Genomic DNA, 18880 nt, shown 5'->3' on the forward strand with positions numbered 1-18880 from the left:
TTCTCTCTGGGAGGAAAGCAGGGGAAGACCCACTCCCCTCTGAGTGAGCCTGCCCTGCTCCCAGCTCCCACAGGCTGAGTGTGTGTTTGTGCACGAGGTGTGTGAGTGTATGTATGTGTGAGTGTGTGTGCATGAGTGGGACTGTGCTTGTGAGTATAAGAATTCAAGTATGTCATAAATGTGTGCACACGAGTGTGTGAGTGAGTGTAAGCATGTGTGCAAGTGTGTGGTATGTGTAGGAGAAATGCAGTTATGTGCAGATGTGTGTGCATGCATGTGTGTGAGCACGTGGGTTTGCAAATATGTGTGAGAATGCAGTTATATGCATAGACGTGTGTGCACATGAGTGTGTGTGTGAGCACATGGGTGTGCACCTGGGTGTGTGTGATGTGTGTGTGAGTGCAGGTGTGTGCTCCTCACTGCACCATAAACTCTCCTTCCTAGTGTTTACACATCCTTCCCCCTTAAAGCCTCTTTAGAAACCCCCCAGCTGGAGACAATAGGCTCTCTGGGATCCCTTCTATTAAATTCCTCCCCAAAATGAGTTCCTCAGAGAAGATTTTCCCTCCTGACAAGTTTCCTCCTGCTGACTGGTGGTGTTTCCTTTCTGCCTCAGCAGCTGGGGTCTTAGAGGCTGTTGGCTGTTTACTTCTTCCTTCCTTGTTAATCCTCTCTCTCTGCTCTTTGTCTCGCAAAGGTCTTATTGTCTTTGCATCTTTCCGTCTCCGCAGCTTCAACCCCTCTGGGAATTTAGAAGCTGAGGGTCTAAGTGAAGAGAGGATCTAGCAGAGAGTAGTACATCAAGGTGATGGCTTGATGTTTGGTCTGTCCGCGGGGAGAGACAGCTCTGGGTCCCTGCACTCTGACAGAGCAGTGCTGCGGCCATTTGTAAGACTCTGGGCAGGCTTAGCCTACTATCTACAAAGTGAAAATTAATACTTTCTCAGCCACAATCATGGGCTTTAAATCTTTGTCCTGAAACCCCCTAGCAACTCTCTGTGGCGCTCTCATCCCCATTTTACAGACAAAGAAACTGAGGCCCAGAGAAGTAAGGGAATGTTCCCAAAGTCACAGAGCTAGTCTCTGGTGGAGGTAGATGTGTCAGACTATAGAGTCCCTGTGGACCAGAGCTTGACTTTCTTGAGTGGTGCTCATAGGCTTGGACTCCCCAACACAGCGGAGGAGACCAGAACACCCATACCCCTCCAGCCCCACCTGGGCTGAGGCGCCATCTGGCTGTCAATGCCCCTGAGGGCTGCTGTCCAGCCCTGCCCTCCCTGTGATGTGGGGTGCTTCCTAGCTCTCGGCCATTTGGGGTCTCAGGAGTGGGGGGCCTCACACACAGATCCTACTGTTTAGACTCTGGAGTGGGCCTGAGTCTGCTTCCTACTGCAGTCACTCTGGGAAAGCTTGCTCTGTGCTCCTGTGCACACGCCCAGCCCTACTCACCTGCCTCTCCCTTGGTTCCTGGTGGGCCTTGGGGTCCTGGGGGACCTGGAAGGGAGAAGGAATTCAGAGTGAAGCCTGGACAAGGAGGAGAACAAAGGTGATTGGGCCAGGAATCAGAGGTCAGTGCCTGTGGCTCCGTCACGTCCTGCGGTGCCCCTGTCTCCCTTCTCAGCAGGTGGCCCCGGCAGTCCAGGAGTGCCAGGTATGCCTGTGGCCCCCTTTTGACCTGGAAGACCTGAGGAAGAGGAGCAGGGAATCAATGAGTCAACCATCAAGGTGGGGTGACGATGCCGTCACTCCTACGATGATTCTCCAAACAGACTCTCACTGAGCACTGAGCCAAACTGCATGGAAAGAAGAAAAGACAGAGAAGCGCAAGGCCTAGAAAGAAAATGGACAAAAAATTGTACCGATGATGTCTTCTGAGGGAGGCTGAGTCAGACCTGGGTTAAAGTATTACTTCAGCTGGTGACCTTGGACAAGTCACTGTATCTTTGAGCTTCAGCTTCCACGGCAGTAAAATGGGTCAATATACCAGTTACGGACAAAAAATTGTACCGATGATGTCTTCTGAGGGAGGCTGAGTCAGACCTGGGTTAAAGTATTACTTCAGCTGGTGACCTTGGGCAAGTCACTGTATCTTTGAGCTTCAGCTTCCACGGCAGTAAAATGGGTCAATATACCAGTTACCCAGGGCTGTCCTGAGGTCACCACATGGAGACTCATCATGGAAAACACACGAGGCACGCTCTGGATACATGGGATCTATTCTGCAACTCACACGGTTCTCTGCTGTTTCCAAGCATTGCTTTGCAGATGGGGCTCCCTCAAGTCTCACAACATGCCAGGTGGGCAGAACGGGGCTCCTTGTCCCCATGTCACCAAGAAGGGGAGTGATGTTCTGAGCAGCCTGGGGCTTGCCTGAGATCACACATTTAGAGAGTGGCTGGCGGATTCCAGGTCTCCCAAGAGCAAAGCCAGCACCCTTGCCAAGGCACCACGGTGGTGAAGTGTAATGTGCTTTCTCATTCAGGGTAGAATCCCAGTCCAGTCGGTGGGGTCCATAGTGTTATATCATTTTATATATCCATGATGAGGGTCTGGAAGGATGGAACAAGTAGAATTGGGGACTAGAACCTCTCACTTCAATAGAGGGTCCCTTTCCCATCTGTCTTAGGAGAGAGAAGTAGCTCAGGATCTGACACCTGGTTCCTATGACCATCTGTGTGACCTGAATAAGGGTCTTCCCTTGGCCTAGACCTGGTCTCCTCGTCTGTAACAAGGAAGTAGCAACGCCCAACTCACAGGGGCCTCGGGAGGACAAAATGAGGTGGTAGGACTTGGGAGAAACTCCATGAAAGGGGGTGTTGTTATACTCACTAGCCAAAGGGAAGAGGCAAGAACCTCAGAGACCCCACGGGCACAGGGGCCAGCTCTTGCCCCTGGCACTTGGGGAGAAAGTGCCCCACTTTTTGATAGGATTGCCCCTAGGCTCCTGTGCCTGTGGGCATGGCTTCCCCCCACCCCTCTCAGGCAGTGCAGGCTGTCCTGGCTTCATAGTGGTGGCCTGGCCCCCTGGGGCAAGGATGGGGTTCAGGTTCAAGAGTCTAATTCACCTCCTCCAAACCTGCCAGCATCATCTTAAGCAAGCCAATGTACCTCTGAGCCTCAGTTTCCTCACCTGTGAAATGGGGATTATAGCAATGGCTGCTTGGGGTTAGTGCAAAGAGTCAACAGAGCATAAAGTGCCTCGTACTTATCTTGGGGGGTCCTCACCCACTCCCCTTCACACCCAGGCTGCCTCTCCCCTAGCTGCTCCTCCCCAGCCTCATCTGCTCTTGTGCTCCAGGCACGTGGACCTTCCTTCTTTGTGTTCCTTGACTCACCATGCTCCCTTCCCACCTCAGGGCCTCTGCACATGTGGCTCTGTTGACCTGGGACCCACGTTTCCTGGAAACCTTCTACTTACTCAGCTGAAGGTCACTTCCTCCAGGAGCCTTCCTGGGGGCCCCCTCTATGCCTCCTCACCCGGGGAACTGCTCCACCCTTTCAGGGCAGTCCCCGGGGCTGTAACCACATCATGCTCCAAGTTGGTCTCCTCCCTAAACAGGAAGGTCAGTGAGGGCAGGCTCTTGTCTGTCCTCTTCACGTCTGGATTCCCAGTGCCTAAAGTGGTGTCCCCTCCTTATGCAGCTCTCAGTAAATATTTGTTGGGAGAAAAGAAAGAAGTCCAGGACAGACAGCACAGGGAAAAAGAGGGATAGGTGGGCTCTATGGTCCCCTTCCCTGACGCTTGGCTGAGGTGCAGTTTCCCCGACAGTGTTCTGGGAAGCCTGGGCCAGAGGGCAGCTCCACAGGCAGGCTGCCTCTGGGGCCAAACCAGTGACCTCAGAGCTCTGCACTAGCCCTCCCTCCTGCCCACCTATTTATCTCCAGGGCAAAATAAGCCTTTGGAGAGTCCTGACCAGGCAAGGCAAGCCACAGAGAAGAGGAGGAGGCCACAGTGTCCCCAGGGTGGGCCAGGGCGGCAGTGGACGAATCTAGAAAGGAACGTGGTGCCTGAGGAAGGAGCCCAGACTTCTGCAGCCCCAGTTTCTGGAATCACTGTTTCCTGCCTCTGGTTTTGTGGTTCCAAAAGAGAGAGTAGAAAGAGAGAAAGAGACAGAGACAGAAGTCAGAGACAGAGAGAGACCTGGAGAGACATGGGGAGATAGGAGGTTCTACATGCATACACACGTATGTATTCATACAGAGAGAGAGACTAAGAGAGACCAGAGGGAGCCTTTGTTCTACACCCTGGGGGAGGTAGGCTCTGAGTCCAGTCCTGGAGCTGTGCTTGGGGCCAGTGAGGGGACAGATTTTAAAGCCCAGACTAAACCCACTGGGTTGAGAAGAGGTTTATGCATTGATTCTGTCAATTAAAGTGACAGAAGTTGTTGGAACAGCCCCTCCTTGGAGGGAAGGGATTAACATTCATCGGGCTGGGGGCTTTCCAAGCATCAGCTCATTTAATCTTCCCAACAACAGCAAAATAACAACAACAATAACAGCAAGTAATAATAATAATGTTATCGAGTGCTGGGCACTGGACTAAGCATTTCACTTCTTTGTTTTATGCTCACACCAATCCTAGGAGGTCCTGTCATTATACCCGTCTTGTAGGGAGGACACAGAGCACAGAAATGTTAAGTGACTTGCTCAAGGTCACCCAGCTCATGAAGGGCAGATCCAGGATTTGTCCCCAGGTCTGTCGGTCAGCCACATCCATGCTCTTGCCAGGATGCAATGCAAAGCTGCCTCAAAACTCTCCCTGGCCAGTGGTGTGATCTGGGCCATATTTGAAAAGTTATGGGACCAAAGGACTCTGTCCCAAGAATGTCATGTATATTTATCTTCAGGGTGAAATTTCAGCCACTCAGCTGATGGAAAGGAGCAGAGGTATGAGTGAGTGTGTGTGCATGTCTCTGTTGCATGTGTGTGCGTGTGTGCAACGCAACACACACGTGGGCTGAGGAAGGAAGAAAAGGCAAATAGGCCACAGGCCTTGTCCTCAGAAAGCACTTGCCACTGTCACATATCTTTTGCACGTCATCTCCCTTGAGTCTTACAGCAGCCCTGTGAGGTGAGTCAAGTTATCCCCATTATTTTCTGTACAGGCAAGCAGTTGAGGTTCCGGAGAAGTTAACTAACAGGCCCAAAGTTGCACAGCTAGTAAGTGGCAGACCTAGCATTAGAACTAGGGTCAGCCTGACTGCACAGCCTGCTCCTCCATGACTTTACACGCACACACACATCAAGCTAGTCCTCCAGGAGAGACGAGCCGTACATCCATGGAAATGATCACAGCACCCCAGTGATAAGTGCTTAGTGGCAGGTGAAAGGCACCTGGAAAGAAAGGCACATGGGAGATGAGGAAGGAGGCCCACACTTGCAGTTGGATGCTGCTTGGGCTGGCTTGGGAATGGCTAGATTGGCATAGCTGGGGTGGAGAGCAGAGGCCACTTCAGGCAAGGAGAAGGGAAAGGCCCAGGAGCTAGGAGTACAAGCATGGTCAGGGGACAGACAGGAGATCCAGCTGAGGGCCAGGGAGGCTGTGGGGAGCAGTGGAAGGTAAACTGGGGTCAGATGTCAAGCCCAGCACAGCACAGGCCAAGAAGCTCTTGGGGGATGGATGTGGGGAGATAGCAGGATGCGTCAGAGTGGAAGTGAACCTACCTGGGGCACCTCGTTCACCATTGATCCCGAACAGCTCTGTAAAGGAAGGAGAGGGGTTGCAGGCTGAGCTGTGGGGGCGCCCTGGGCTCTGCCCCCACCCAAGAACTCCCACGTGCTGTATTAGAAGGATGAGACCACCCATGTGACGAGCAGAGCCTTTGGTCCACTTGGGGGGAGGGGGGGCGTTGGACAACAGGAGCCAAACACCCAGGTGTTTCTCAGGAAAGAGTCCTTGGAAAGAGCAGATGTTTAGCTGTAACTATGGTCTGCACCCCGAGAGAGCGCCCTGGGCTCTGCCCCCACCCAAGAACTCCCACATGCTGTATTAGAAGGATGAGACCACCCATGTGACGAGCAGAGCCTTTGGTCCACTTGGGGGGAGGGGGGGCGTTGGACAACAGGAGCCCAACACTCAGGTGTTTTTCAGGAAAGAGTCCTTGGAAAGAGCAGATGTTTAGCTGTAACTATGGTCTGCACCCCGAGAGTTGTAGATCCCTGGGAGCCATGGAAGTATGGAAAGGGGGTTGCGACCAGCTGCATGCACCAGGCATTGCTCCAAAGCAGCTTGAGGGGGCTCCCTGGGTTAAGAAAGGGCCTCCTCATGTTGGTCAAAACAAGCTTCTTCATGATTCAAGGAAGGCAGAGGCACTCCCAGGGTGTGTCTGAGCCTGGGCTCTGTCCATCTGCCCACAGCTGTAGGCTCTCACATCCTGACTCAGCCTGCTTCTTTGCTTATTGGGCAGGCTGCAGCCTCTGGAGGGATTTGCTGTCCTGGGCCCTTTACCCAGGATGTGCTCCCTTGGTCACAGGACCCAGCCATGGGATTACCCTCCTAAGTCCCAGCTTGCCCCAGATGGGGAACCAGAGCAAGGAATCGTGCTGGGATGGGAGCTCCGTGTCACAGTGCAAACCCTACAACAGTCAGGTCACACCTAGGAGTTGGTTTTATCCAAATTGGCCAGGGACAGTGAAGCCCTTCCCGTTCTGGGGCAGCCTGAGAGAAGAGAGTGTGCAGCCATAAGGCTACAAGAGGACCAATGGAAGGGGGTCTCCCCCTTCGTCCTCTTCTGAGTCCCAACCCAGAGGGGAGGAGGCCAAACCTGGGTTCTGAGTGAAGTTGTCCACCCACTGCAGCAGGTGCTCCTGGCTGGCATGGACCTGGCTGAGCTGGGCCTGCAGGACTTGCAGCCCTGGTGCACCCTGAGCCGGCTGTTCTCTGAGTTTTGCTGACTGCAGCAAGGAGAAGAGTGGGCTGTCCTCAGTGGCCAGCGTTCCATTGGGAAAGTAGCTCTTCAGGGCCTGGAGCTGCTCCTGCAGATTCAGAACTGGACCCCCGCCCCACAGCATTCTTTTAGGGACCTCATGAAAGCCTGAGGCATTTGAGCATCTCCCTGACATTCTTGTGTCATGTGTGCATAACTTCTGTAGGCCCTAGATTTGTAAACACAAATTCCATGTGGGGTTGGGATCTTGTGTGAGCAGAAAGCTTTCTCTACATATTGAACATGTGTACTCCACAGTCTGGCATGATGTGACACGTCCATAGAACATTCCTGCCTGGCCTCAAGATGTGTTCACTGCATCCACAATCAATCTCCAGCTGTCATGAAGTGAAGACCTTCCTGCATGCTCTGGGTGTGAATGCATGACAACTAACATGCTGGTCTGACCTACGTATGTACAAGCAGCCTTCATGTGTGACCTTAATATGCACATAACATGTTTATGACAACTGTGCATGCAACGTTTCTGAGTGTCTGCTGATGGGATTCTTTCATGACTTTAACATTTGGACTGGGGATGCTTCGAAAGTAAAATCATGTTCAAACACACAGTTTGATCACCAAAGCTCCTCCTCACTTAGAGGCTGGGAATCCTTGATGTTAGATGCATGTGGCATACCCTGGGTGCAATCGTTGCATCTTTCAGTGCTTCAGACACACATGGGTTCACATGGGTTCTCTCTCATGCGTACACACATCTACAACACACACTCCCCTCTTTGTCCCCCTCCCAATCATTGTGGATGCCCAGGGGCTGAGGACTCTCTCCCAGTGGGTGGGCAGCAGTGGCCCCAGGGGTCTCCCTGCATCAGAGGGGCCCAGTTCAGTCACCCCAGGAGGGACCACACAGGACTCAGACTGATTTACCTTGGACCACCAGCAGCCCGGTGCCCATGGTGAGCAGAATCAGGTAGATGACCACTGCAGCCAAGCAGAAGTTCACCCTATTTCTCTTCTTGGGTGTTGGATCTGAAACACAAGGCAGGCAGAAGGTGGCTGCTACAGGGGGCATAGAGCAGGGAGGCCCAGTCTGTGCCAGGACCCACTCTTTGTGAGCAGAGGGCTCCCTGTGAGGACAAGTGTGAAAAACACCAAAAGCTCACCAAGCCCAAATCTTCCCCACTGTTGGACATTTATTTGCAGGGCTGGGCAAATGAACGTTTATGCCATGTATCAGTAGATGGAAGAGGCAGATTACATCAACCTTGCTCACTGTTGAAGCCCTGTGCGGTGCCTGGCTCATGCTGGGTTCTCAATCTCTGTTTATGAATGAATTAATGAACTGGTGTTTAAGTTTCAAAACTCTGGGAGGAGGGGGATTGTTCCCATATTACAAACAAGGAGCGAGGCAGAGGGAAGTTGAATAATTTATTACATTATAAGGTACAGATCTGCAATTCATGTTCAGGTCGTTGCTTTCTTTTTCTTCAGATTTTTAAATTCTAAAAGTAAAACATGCTTAATACAATTTATCAAGCAGTATAGAGGGCATGACAAGGGATAATAGCCTTCCCTCAAGCCCCTGAGGTCCTAACCCTTGAGCTTCCGTAGCATGCTGGGGTTGGCTCGTCCCCCCATCCCTCCTGCTCACAAAATCTTAGAAACCCACATACTCTGAGACAGACTTGCTTTTTTTCTTTTAATCTTACACAAATTATATCATAGTACATATAACAGTGCACATTGCTTTCTGCAATGATTTTCATGGATGTTCTTCTAGTTTTCTTTGTAGAGAAAGATTAAAATTAAGCTATTCTTGGGCCGGCCCAGTGGCGCACTGGATAGTGCACCGCTTGGGAAGCGTGGCGGCGCTCCCGCCCGAGGGTTCGGATCCCACATACAGACCGGTTCCCGCTCACTGGCTGAGCGAGGCGCGGGAGCAACACCGAGGGTTGCAATCCCGTTGCCGGTCCCGGTCCGGTACGGGGGCGACACTGAGGGTTGCGATCCGTTGCCAGACATGGAAAAAGACAAAAAAAAAAAAAAAAAAAAAAATTAAGCTATTCTTTTTAATAGTTGCATAATATTCCTTAGAGACAGAAGCCACAGTTCATTCATGCAAACATTTCCCTTTTGATGAGCTGTTGCCAGGTCGGGGCATTACAAAAGAGGCTGTAATAAGTCTCTCCTGAGGTCTCAACTCTAATCTTACATCAGCTGTCACCCTATTTTGTTTAGGGGTACCAAAGTGTGGGCCCAGGCTACAGAAGGCCTGTGGTTCCCTCTGCTCCCATGAGTTGAGCACCTGCTCTGCACCACCGTTTACCAGCATCATCTCTAACCCCACAGCAACCCTGCGACATAGGTATGGTCATCAGCTTCTACAGAGAAAACAGTTAGGGTCAGAGAAGTTAAGGTGACACAGCAGGCATGCGACCCCAGGTCCGTCTAAGTCCAAGGTCTGAGCTTTCCTCACTAGCCTACATGACTGTCACCCCTGGGAAAAACCCAGCTGGAATGGGCCCTGAGGGCAGAACTGAAGGGAAAGGAGATCCCAAGAGCAGCCCAAGGGAGGGAGGTGGGGAACACAAGCACTGTTTTTGCTTTGTGTAAACAAAGGTGGGTTTTCAGCTGACTATCTGATAAATGTGTATGAAGCTCAGGTCATTTTTCAGGACCTGTGTTATCCTGCTGATACTCTTTCCAGCCACCTGCTTGAGCATCACTCTGATGCACAGTGGTCTAGGGATAGCCCTGGCAGGACTGGGAGGAGTGGTTTTGTTGGTTAGTTTTTAAACATTTTTTTTTATTGGTGGCACTTGATTATGCTCAGTCTAGCACAGGGTGTCTCCCCCTCACCCATTGCACCTCCAGAATCCAGGCCCACATAACAGTCCAAGTGAGCTCCCCAACACACATCCCGGCCAAGTCATCCCTCTGCCTTCAGCCCTTCAGGGGCTGCTCACTACCCTCGGACAAACAACTCCCCACCTGGCACATGAAGCCCTGCTTCTGGCCAGCTCCCCTCTGGCTGCACTTCCATGACACACCTCCACACAGACCCTGACCAATGGTCAGGCCAGATGATTGTGGTTACACTCTTCTGACTGTGGGCAATGCATGTCTTCTGAAAACAGGGCCCTTTCTCCTCCCTTCCACATGACTAATTCCTACTCATACTTTAGGAGCTTGGTGGAGCCTTTCCTGCTCCAAGAGACCTTCTCTGGCATCCATAGGCTGGGTGGAAACCCCGTCTGAAGTAAGAGGATGGAAAAAGCCTCTGATAAATAAGAATGGGCTTCCCTGAAGTAAGCCACGGTGAGTCTGGGCAAAGATTTTAGGGAAGCAGGTTTCAGAAGTTTGACAGTTCTAGTATCTGACTCACATTGAAAATATGGCTCCAGAGGGAAGTAAAAATGATGCTTTCCTTTTATAAAAGATCCCAATGAAGAAAAAAAAAAAAAAAAGCTGCACACAAACTCTAGTCTTCCCAGTCTTGCCATCTTCCCAGTAGCAGAAGGTGGTCCTGGGAGGTATTCTCCTCCCTTGTCATAACACTGGTAGACATTGACCAACAATCCCCTTCTCCCCAGCACTGGGCTTCCTGATGAGCAGACTCAGAGAAGTGGTGTCTGCCCTGTGGGCCTGACATGTCCCACCCCTCACCTGGTAGCACTGGGCAGGATGGAAAAGTGCCTTCTGCCTCAGCAGGCAGCACCAGCAGGAGTCAAGCAAGAACACCAGTGACACCAGGTGAGCAAAGCAGACCAGATAGCATAGACAGGGCTCTGAAAACTAAATTGTCATTGGAACTGCAAGCCACAAAAGTAGGCCAGAACCTCCGTAATAAGCTTAGACAGTGTGACTATTTACTAAAATAGAGGATTTAAATAGGATCCAGACTCTTCTAACACACTATATAAAATGTCCAGTATACAATGTTAAATCACACATCATACAAAGAACAGAAAAAAATCACAACTTGAATGAGAAGAGACGATCAACAGATGTCAACATTGAGATGACACAGATGTTGGAATTATTCAATAAGAATTTTAAACCAGCCACAACAAAAATGCCTTAATGAACAGGTACAAATACTCTTGAAACAAATTAAAAAATTAAAAGTAATCAAATGAAAACTACAGAACCAAAAAATACCCCCAATTAAAAAACTCAATAGAGCTGAATAGTGTAACAAATGTGACAGGAAAGAATCAGTGAACACTATGACAGAATGATAGAAATTACCCAGTCTGTAAAACAGAGAAAATCAACAAGAGAGAAAACAATAACAGAAAAACAGGAACAGAACCTCAGAGATGTGCAGGCTGATAACAAAGCACCTAACATCCATATCACTGAAGTCCCAGAAACAGTATGGGGCTGCAAAAATATTCAAAGAAATAATGGCTAAAAATTTCCCAATTTTGTGAAAGACATAAACTTACAGATTAAAGAAGCTGCATGAATTCCAAATATGATAGACCCCAAAAATCCATACTAAGACACATCGTAATTAAAATTTTGAAAAATCTAAAAACAGAGAAAATTAGAATGATAAAGAAAATTTTAAAAATCCTTAAAATAGCCGAAGAGAAACGACACATTGCCTATAAAGGAATACTGATTTGAATAACAACAGATTTCTCACACGAAATTGTGGAGACCAGATGTAAGTGGCACAATATATTCTGTGTGCTGAAAGAAAAGAATTGTGAACTATGAATTCTATTGTCAATGAAAATATCCTTCAGGAATGAATGGGAAATAAAGACATTCTCAGATGAAGAAAAATGAAGAGAATTTATTGCTAGCAGACCTAACTTTAAAGAATGACTAAAGAAAGTCCCCTCAATATAAAGGAAGTGATAATAGAAGAGGGCCTAGAATTTCAAAGAGTAAAGAGAATAATAGAATGGGTAAAAATAGAGATATATATATAACATTAGACCATCCTCCTCATGAGTTTTTAAAATCACATGTGATGGTTGACAGGAACATTATAATATCATCTGATGTGGTGTTCGATGTAGAGGAAATATTTAAGATGATTATATTTAAGAAGTGGAGAAGGTTAAAGGACATAAATGGAAGTAATATTTTGTACATTTGACTTGTTCAAAGTGGTGATCTGTTGACACTAGTGAACTGTGACAAGTTCTCTAAATATATTGCAATACACAGAGAAACCATTAAGAAAACTATTCAAAATTATATACTCAAAACACTATAAATAAATCAAAATAGGATTTTAAAAAGTGTTCAAATAATTAATATGAAGGTAAGAAAAGAGAAATAGATGAATGGGAAACAGAGGGAAAAAACAGAAAATACAAACTAAGATGGCAGGTTTAAGCCCTAACATATCAATATGTATTTTAAATGTAAATGGTCTGAATATTCCAATCAGAAGACAGATATTTCCAAATTGGATTAGAAAACATGACCCAACTGTATGCTGTATATAAGAAACTAAACAATAGAACTTCAAAATACATGAAGCAAAAACTGATATAACTGAAAGGAGATATAAACAGATCCACAATTATAATTGGAGACTTTAACATGCTACTCTCAGCAATTGTTAGAAAATCAGCAAAAGTACAGAAGAACTAAACAACACCATCAACCAACAGTATCTAATGAACATTTATAGACTACTCTATGGAATGACAGCAGAATACACATTTTTTTTTTAAGCATACATGAAACATTCACCAAGATAGGCTGTATCCTGGGTCATAAAACAAAACTCAACAAAATGTAAAAGAAACGAGGTTCTACAGAGTATACTCTCTGACAATAATGCAATAAAAATAGAATTTGGTAACAGATGATAACAGAAAAATATAAACATTGGAAATCTGGAGAAAGTACTTCTAAATAATGCATGGGTCATAGAGAAAGGCTCAAAGATTTTAAAAATAGAACTGAATAAAAATGAAAATACAACATATTAAAATTTATGGAATAAAAAAAGCAGCACTGAGAAAAAAATTTATAGCACTAACTGCTCACACTAAAAATGAAAAAGCTCTCAAATCAACAAATTAAGTTTCTACATCAAGAAATTAGAAAAGAAAAACAAAATAAACACTAATCAATTAGGAAAAAGGAAATTATGAAGATAGGAGCAGAAATCAATGAGACTGAAAATAAGGAGACAAAAGAGAAAATCAGTGAAACAAAAAGCCAGTTCTTTGAACAAAATCAATAAAACTGATAAACCTCTAGCAAGACTGAAAAAGATAAAAAAGAAAGAACACACAAATCACCAATATCAGGAATGAAATGAGGGCTCTCACTACAGATCCTGCACCATTAAAATGAAGATAAGAACATACTATTACTAACTTTATGCTTACAATTTAAAGGTAATGGGCCAATTCCTGAAAAGTTGCGAACTATCAAAACTCAACCAAGATGAAATGCAAAGTCTGAATATCTATAATCATTAAATAAATTTAATTTTTAATTAAAAGGCTCCCCAAAAAAGAAATATTCAGGCCCAGATGGTTTTGCTTGAGTACCTTAATAAACATTTAAAGAAGAATTAGCACCAATCTTACATAATTTCTTATGGAAAATAGAAGAGGAGGGAATACTTCCTAACGCATTTTATGAGGTCAGAATTATACTGATACTAAAACCAAATGAGATAGTACAACAAAACAAAGCAAAATAAAACAAAACAAAAACAAACCCACCCCCCACACAAAACAAAAAACCAACTAAAAACCAATATTTCTGATAAACTTTGACACAAAAGTATTCAGTAAAAAATTAACAAGTTATATCAAGCAATGTATAAAAAGAATTATATGCTGTGACCAAGTGGGATTTATTCCAGATATGCAAGGATGATTCCATATTTCAAAATCAGTCAGTATAATCCACCAGATCAACAAGCTAAAGAAGAAAAATCATATAATCAATGCAGAAAAAGCATTTGGCAAATTCTAATTCATAATAAATTTCTCATAATTATGCCACAATAAATAACGAACTCAGTAAGAACTATCAGCAAACTAGAAATGGAAAACTTCCCCAATATAAAAAAAAAAGCACCTACAGAATATCTAAAGCTAACATCATACTTAATGGTGAAAGAGCACATGTTCTTACCCTCTTATTCAACATAATACTGAGAAGTTCTAGCCAGTACATTACGACAAGAAAAAAATAAATAAATAAAAAGCATTCAGATTGGAAAAAAATAAATAAAAATACTCCTAGTTGTAGAGGACATGACTGCCTACATAGAAAATATCAAAGAATCTTCAAAAAAACTTCTAGGACTAATAAATTCACCAAAGTTGCAAGATACAAGATCAACATATAACAATCAATCACATTTCTACTTACTAAGAACAAACAACTGGAAACAAAAATTAAAAACACAATAAAATTACCAGAGAGAAAATAAAATATTTAGATATAAATCTAACAAAACATGTACAGAATCTGTATCCTGAAAATTACAAAATTCTAATTAAAAAAATCAAACAGCTGAATGAAAAGACATACCATGTTCATGGATTGTAAGCCTGACTATAGTAAAGATGTCAATTCTCTCTACATGTCTATGCTTGTATACAATTCCTATCAAAATCTCAGGTTTCCTTGTAGGTATATACAAGCTGATACTAAAATTTATAGCAAAAGACACAGGTCCTAGAATAGCTAAAACAATCTTGGACAGAAAATAAAATATGAGGAATATCTCTGATATTAAGGTTTACAATATAGTTACTATAATCAAAAGAGTGTGGTATTGGTGAAAGGATAGTCATACAGATAAACAGAACAAAATAAAGAACCCAGAAATAGACCCACACAAGTTTGCCCAATTGATTTTTGACAAAGGTGCAAAAACAATTCAGTGAAGGATGGATAGGCTTTTCAACAAATGGTGCTGAAGTAATTGGACATCCATGGACAAAAAAAAAAAAAAAAAAAAAAAAAAAAAAACCCGAAAAGAAAAAGAAAGAAAAAAGAATCTTGGCCTAAACTTCATACATTATATATATATATATATATATATAAATCAATTCTAAATGGATCATAGACTTAACTGTAAAATGTAAAACTATAAAAATTTTAGAATAAAACATAAGAGAAAATCTTCAGGACCTAGGGCTAGGTAAAGAGTTCTTAGACCTGATACCAAATGCACAATCCATAGGAGGGAGAATTGTTAAATTGGACCTCATCAGAATAAAAATATTTTTGTTCTGCAGTAGATCCTGTTATAAGGATTAAAATGAAAGTTTCAGACTGGGAGAAAGTATTTGCAAACCACATATCTGGCAAAGGACTTGTATCTAGGAAACAAAATCAGTCTTTGTGGTGATCATTTCATAGTGTATATGTACGTCAAATCATCACAGGAACACCATAAATACATGCAGTTTTTATTTGTCAATCATACCTCAAAAAAAGCAGGAAAAAAAGGAAAAAAAAAAAAAAAAAGAAAGAATACCTCGACTGCAGTGCCTGCAATGGATTCAAGGGGCTTGCTACCAATGAGCAACGGCAGATGTGACAAAGGCTTGAATACAGCAGTGACCAGAGGGATGGAGACAAAGTATATTTTGCTTGTAGAATGTCCTGTGAAATTTAAACTCATCACCATTTTTTAGATTAATTTTAGAGAAAAACGGTTATGTTCCAAAACTTTCTCAAACTCACTTTTAAAAGTTTCTGCAGGGTATGATTAAAACACCCCTAATCTGGTACCTTAGTCTGGTACCCTTGGTTAATAAAAAAATAAATAAATAAAAAACAATTTTAATATTTTATCATCAGGGAAAGGCAGCATTTTATATTTCAACACCAGTAACAATAGAGAAAAACAAATGAGAAAATGATATCACAAACGTTTTTCAGTGGTGTTTTTGGTGAACTGCACGTGGAAAGTTTAGTGTTTTTTCTAAAGAAAACAAAACTAACTATATAGGCCAAAATAAACAAACAAACAACAAAACAAAACAATAAAGCAAACTTTAGCAGCCGAAAAGAAATGAATGGAGATGCCTAGAGCCCTTCAGTGCTGAATGAAGCCAGTAGTTTTATTAATAAAGCAAACTTTAGCAGCTGAAAAGAAATGAATGGAGATGCCTAGAGCCCTTCAGTGCTGAATGAAGCCAGTAGTTTTATTCATCACAGTAAGCCCCTGGGGTCACTAGGTGATGGAGCCTCATGGCAATAACCTTTCATAATGGCACCGTCTAGAAAGTTCCTCATCTTCCGTGATCTTTGTATTAGAAGGCAGGAAGTTGTGAGTGCATTTAGGAAAATGTTCCATCCAAATTGGAGTGCTTTTGGTTTTGTGGTTAGATGTTTTAGTTCATGGCATCCCGACACCCACATCAAACATCTGGGATTGGCCCATGACTCTTTCATCTCCCTCCCCGCCCTGTCCCACCATTACAGCCCTATTGGTCTGACTTCTAATATTCCTCCAGAGAACTCTCTCTTTTCCTCTCTTGTAAGCACTGCACCTCATCATCTCTGGCTGCCAAGCTCCTGTTTGTCCTCAGGTATTTGCTCTAGCCGTCCCCCATCTGTGACAGTGAGCAGCCTCAAACACAGGTCAGCCCTGACTTCAGCCCTTTCCAGTTCCCCGCTGCCAGTAGAAATGCTCCCCTCAAAAGGAACCACTCAGGGAAAGATTGCTCCCATTTAACCACTGCAGCTACTTGTAGACCACACACCACTGCCCTTTGGCTCTGACTTCCGAATTTGCAGAAAGTTTCCCGATAAGATCAGGATTGAGCATTTCTCAAAAATGGGCTATTCACTTGTGGAGCTCCTGCTCAGTACAGCTGCTTGTTTAGGGGGGTCAGGGTGGCTTTGGGGAACAATACCTTAAACCACCTCTTGCTCCCAGGTCCCCTGGCAGCCAAGAGCTGGACGACCCTGGGGAGGATGTTTCTCCCCCTCAGGTAAAGTCCAAGTGTGGTGGTCCCAGCCTCAGTTCCCAGTGAGCTTCCCCTCCCAATTTTGGCCCAGCAGTATGGAGCTGTATGTGTTTCTTGGAATATTCCTTGTGAACACAATAAAACCCTGTGGCACTCCCTGCCCCATCCAATACTTCGTTTTTTTAACTAACCCCCCTTGTCTCTTAAATTCTAGAAGAGGTGTCAGCTGTGTCCTTCAGGGCCCCACAACAGATTAGATCCTTCCATAATGTTTGGTGATCAATTGTATAGAAGTTGTCAGTTTATGGTAGGGCTAACCCTGCCACCCTCCTGCCACGACTGATGTGAGTACAGGGTCATCGAGGGCAGATGCTGTGTTGATTCATGTCTATTTCCTGGCCGTTGAGTGCAGTGCCCAGCAGGTAGCAGGTGCCGAATATGTTTGAGCAGCTGACTTTGCTTGAGCATTTTTAATATCTTAAAAGTCATATATCTAGAACGCCACATTCTGAAAAGTTCTGAACAGCCAATGATTATCACGGTCATTCAAAAACATGCCTTTCTCTGTCACCACACTGTAAATTCCTAGAGGCAGAGCCCCAGAACTTTCATCTTTGTACCCCCATAAATTCCAGCTAGGGACCTGCACAGACAGATGCTGGATGACCAAGACACTTGGGCCAGGGGACAGAGCTGCCATTGTTCCTGCATATACAACTTCCAGAAAAGCCTGGGAGTGGGAATGACTAATCATCTTAAAGATGATTCTAAGAGAATGTCCTAGAATGGGGAATCAGAGATCACCCGTGAAACACAAGCCCACCTGTGACTTTAAATGCAACAAATTTTAGAAGATTTTAAAAATGCATCGCCTGTGTAATGCGGAGTGAGAAAATAAAGACAACAGAGTTGACTGAATTTTTTAAAACTGAGTTCAATCTAAGACAAACTTTTTAAGGAGCCATGAACATATATTAGCAACGTGAAATGAAGTGTCCCCTGATCAGCACATCAGTTGTAACAGAAATCTCCTTAAAGAATTTCAGAGGAATTGCATTTGAATAATAGGTGGCACTCGGTTTCAGTTTTGTGGGGCTTTTTTGCCCCCTGTTTTTTATTTTGCCGTTTGACCATATATCCTGTGTGTCAGAGTAAGATACTAATGAAAAAGAGGGCATTTAATAAGTATTAGCATTAATACAATTTAAAAGAACTGTGAAGCTAACAAATAACCCAACTACATGCTAAAGATATAACATCTATTATTAGCATTCCCTAAATTCCAGATGGAAGCATTCCAGACATGTATTAGTGAGAGTTAGGTGGAAACTGTGGTGATGGCACACCTACACTTATTATCCACTTGTCTATTCTTACATCTCATCAGCAGAAAGATTACATTACCAGGCAATTCCATTACTGGGGAGTGGTACTTTACCATTGATGTGGAAGATCTCCATCGCACTTTGGTTAAAAGCCGCTTGGTCGTGGGTGCTACCCAAGAATTCTTCCTGTATGAGAATTTCTTTACTTTCTGTTGCTAAGCTTTATAGATGGCCAAAGTCCTGGAGCCAGCAGAGATGCTCCCCTCAAGAGGAAACACTTGGGGAAAGATTGCTCCCATTTAACCACTGCAGCTACTTATAGACCATGCACCACTTCCCTTTGCCTCTGACTTCTGAATTTGCAGAAAGTTTCCTGATAAGATCAGGATTAAGCATTTCGCAAAAATGGACTATTCACATGTGGAGCTCCTGCTTAGTACAGCTGCTTGTTCAGGGAGGTCAAGGTGGCTTTGGGGCACAAGCTACGGGCCCTTAAACCACCTCTTGCTTCCAGGCCCCCTGAGAGCCAAGAGCTGGGCGACCCTGGGGATGATGTTTCTCCCCCTTGCCTCTGCCTGTCCAAGCCCTGCCATTGTCCTAGACCCAACTGGCTGACCAGGACCTCTCCAGCCCACACTGAACTCTCCCTCCTCTGACCTGCTTCAGCCCTTAGAGTTCACCCTTGCTAATCAAAGTGTAGCTCCTGGACCAGCATCACAAGCATCACCTGGGAACTTGGTAG

General features: G+C 44.9%; 1 protein-coding gene across 1 annotated transcript in view; it reads right to left on the reverse strand.

Moving 5' to 3' along the window:
- Window positions 1-18880, reverse strand: part of MARCO (macrophage receptor with collagenous structure) — a 42101-nt gene that overhangs the window by 19081 nt on the left and 4140 nt on the right. The window contains exons 2-7 of the mRNA XM_008583399.1: window positions 18252-18358; window positions 7815-7916; window positions 6765-6989; window positions 5665-5700; window positions 1577-1684; window positions 1450-1494 (exon numbers count right to left, since the gene is read on the reverse strand). Of these exons, the coding sequence (XP_008581621.1) occupies window positions 1450-1494; window positions 1577-1684; window positions 5665-5700; window positions 6765-6989; window positions 7815-7916; window positions 18252-18358 (623 nt within the window). The remainder of the gene's footprint in view (window positions 1-1449; window positions 1495-1576; window positions 1685-5664; window positions 5701-6764; window positions 6990-7814; window positions 7917-18251; window positions 18359-18880) is intronic.

Source organism: Galeopterus variegatus, unplaced genomic scaffold (genome assembly GCF_000696425.1).
Source record: "Galeopterus variegatus unplaced genomic scaffold, G_variegatus-3.0.2 Scaffold2901, whole genome shotgun sequence".
NCBI lineage: Eukaryota > Metazoa > Chordata > Mammalia > Dermoptera > Cynocephalidae > Galeopterus > Galeopterus variegatus.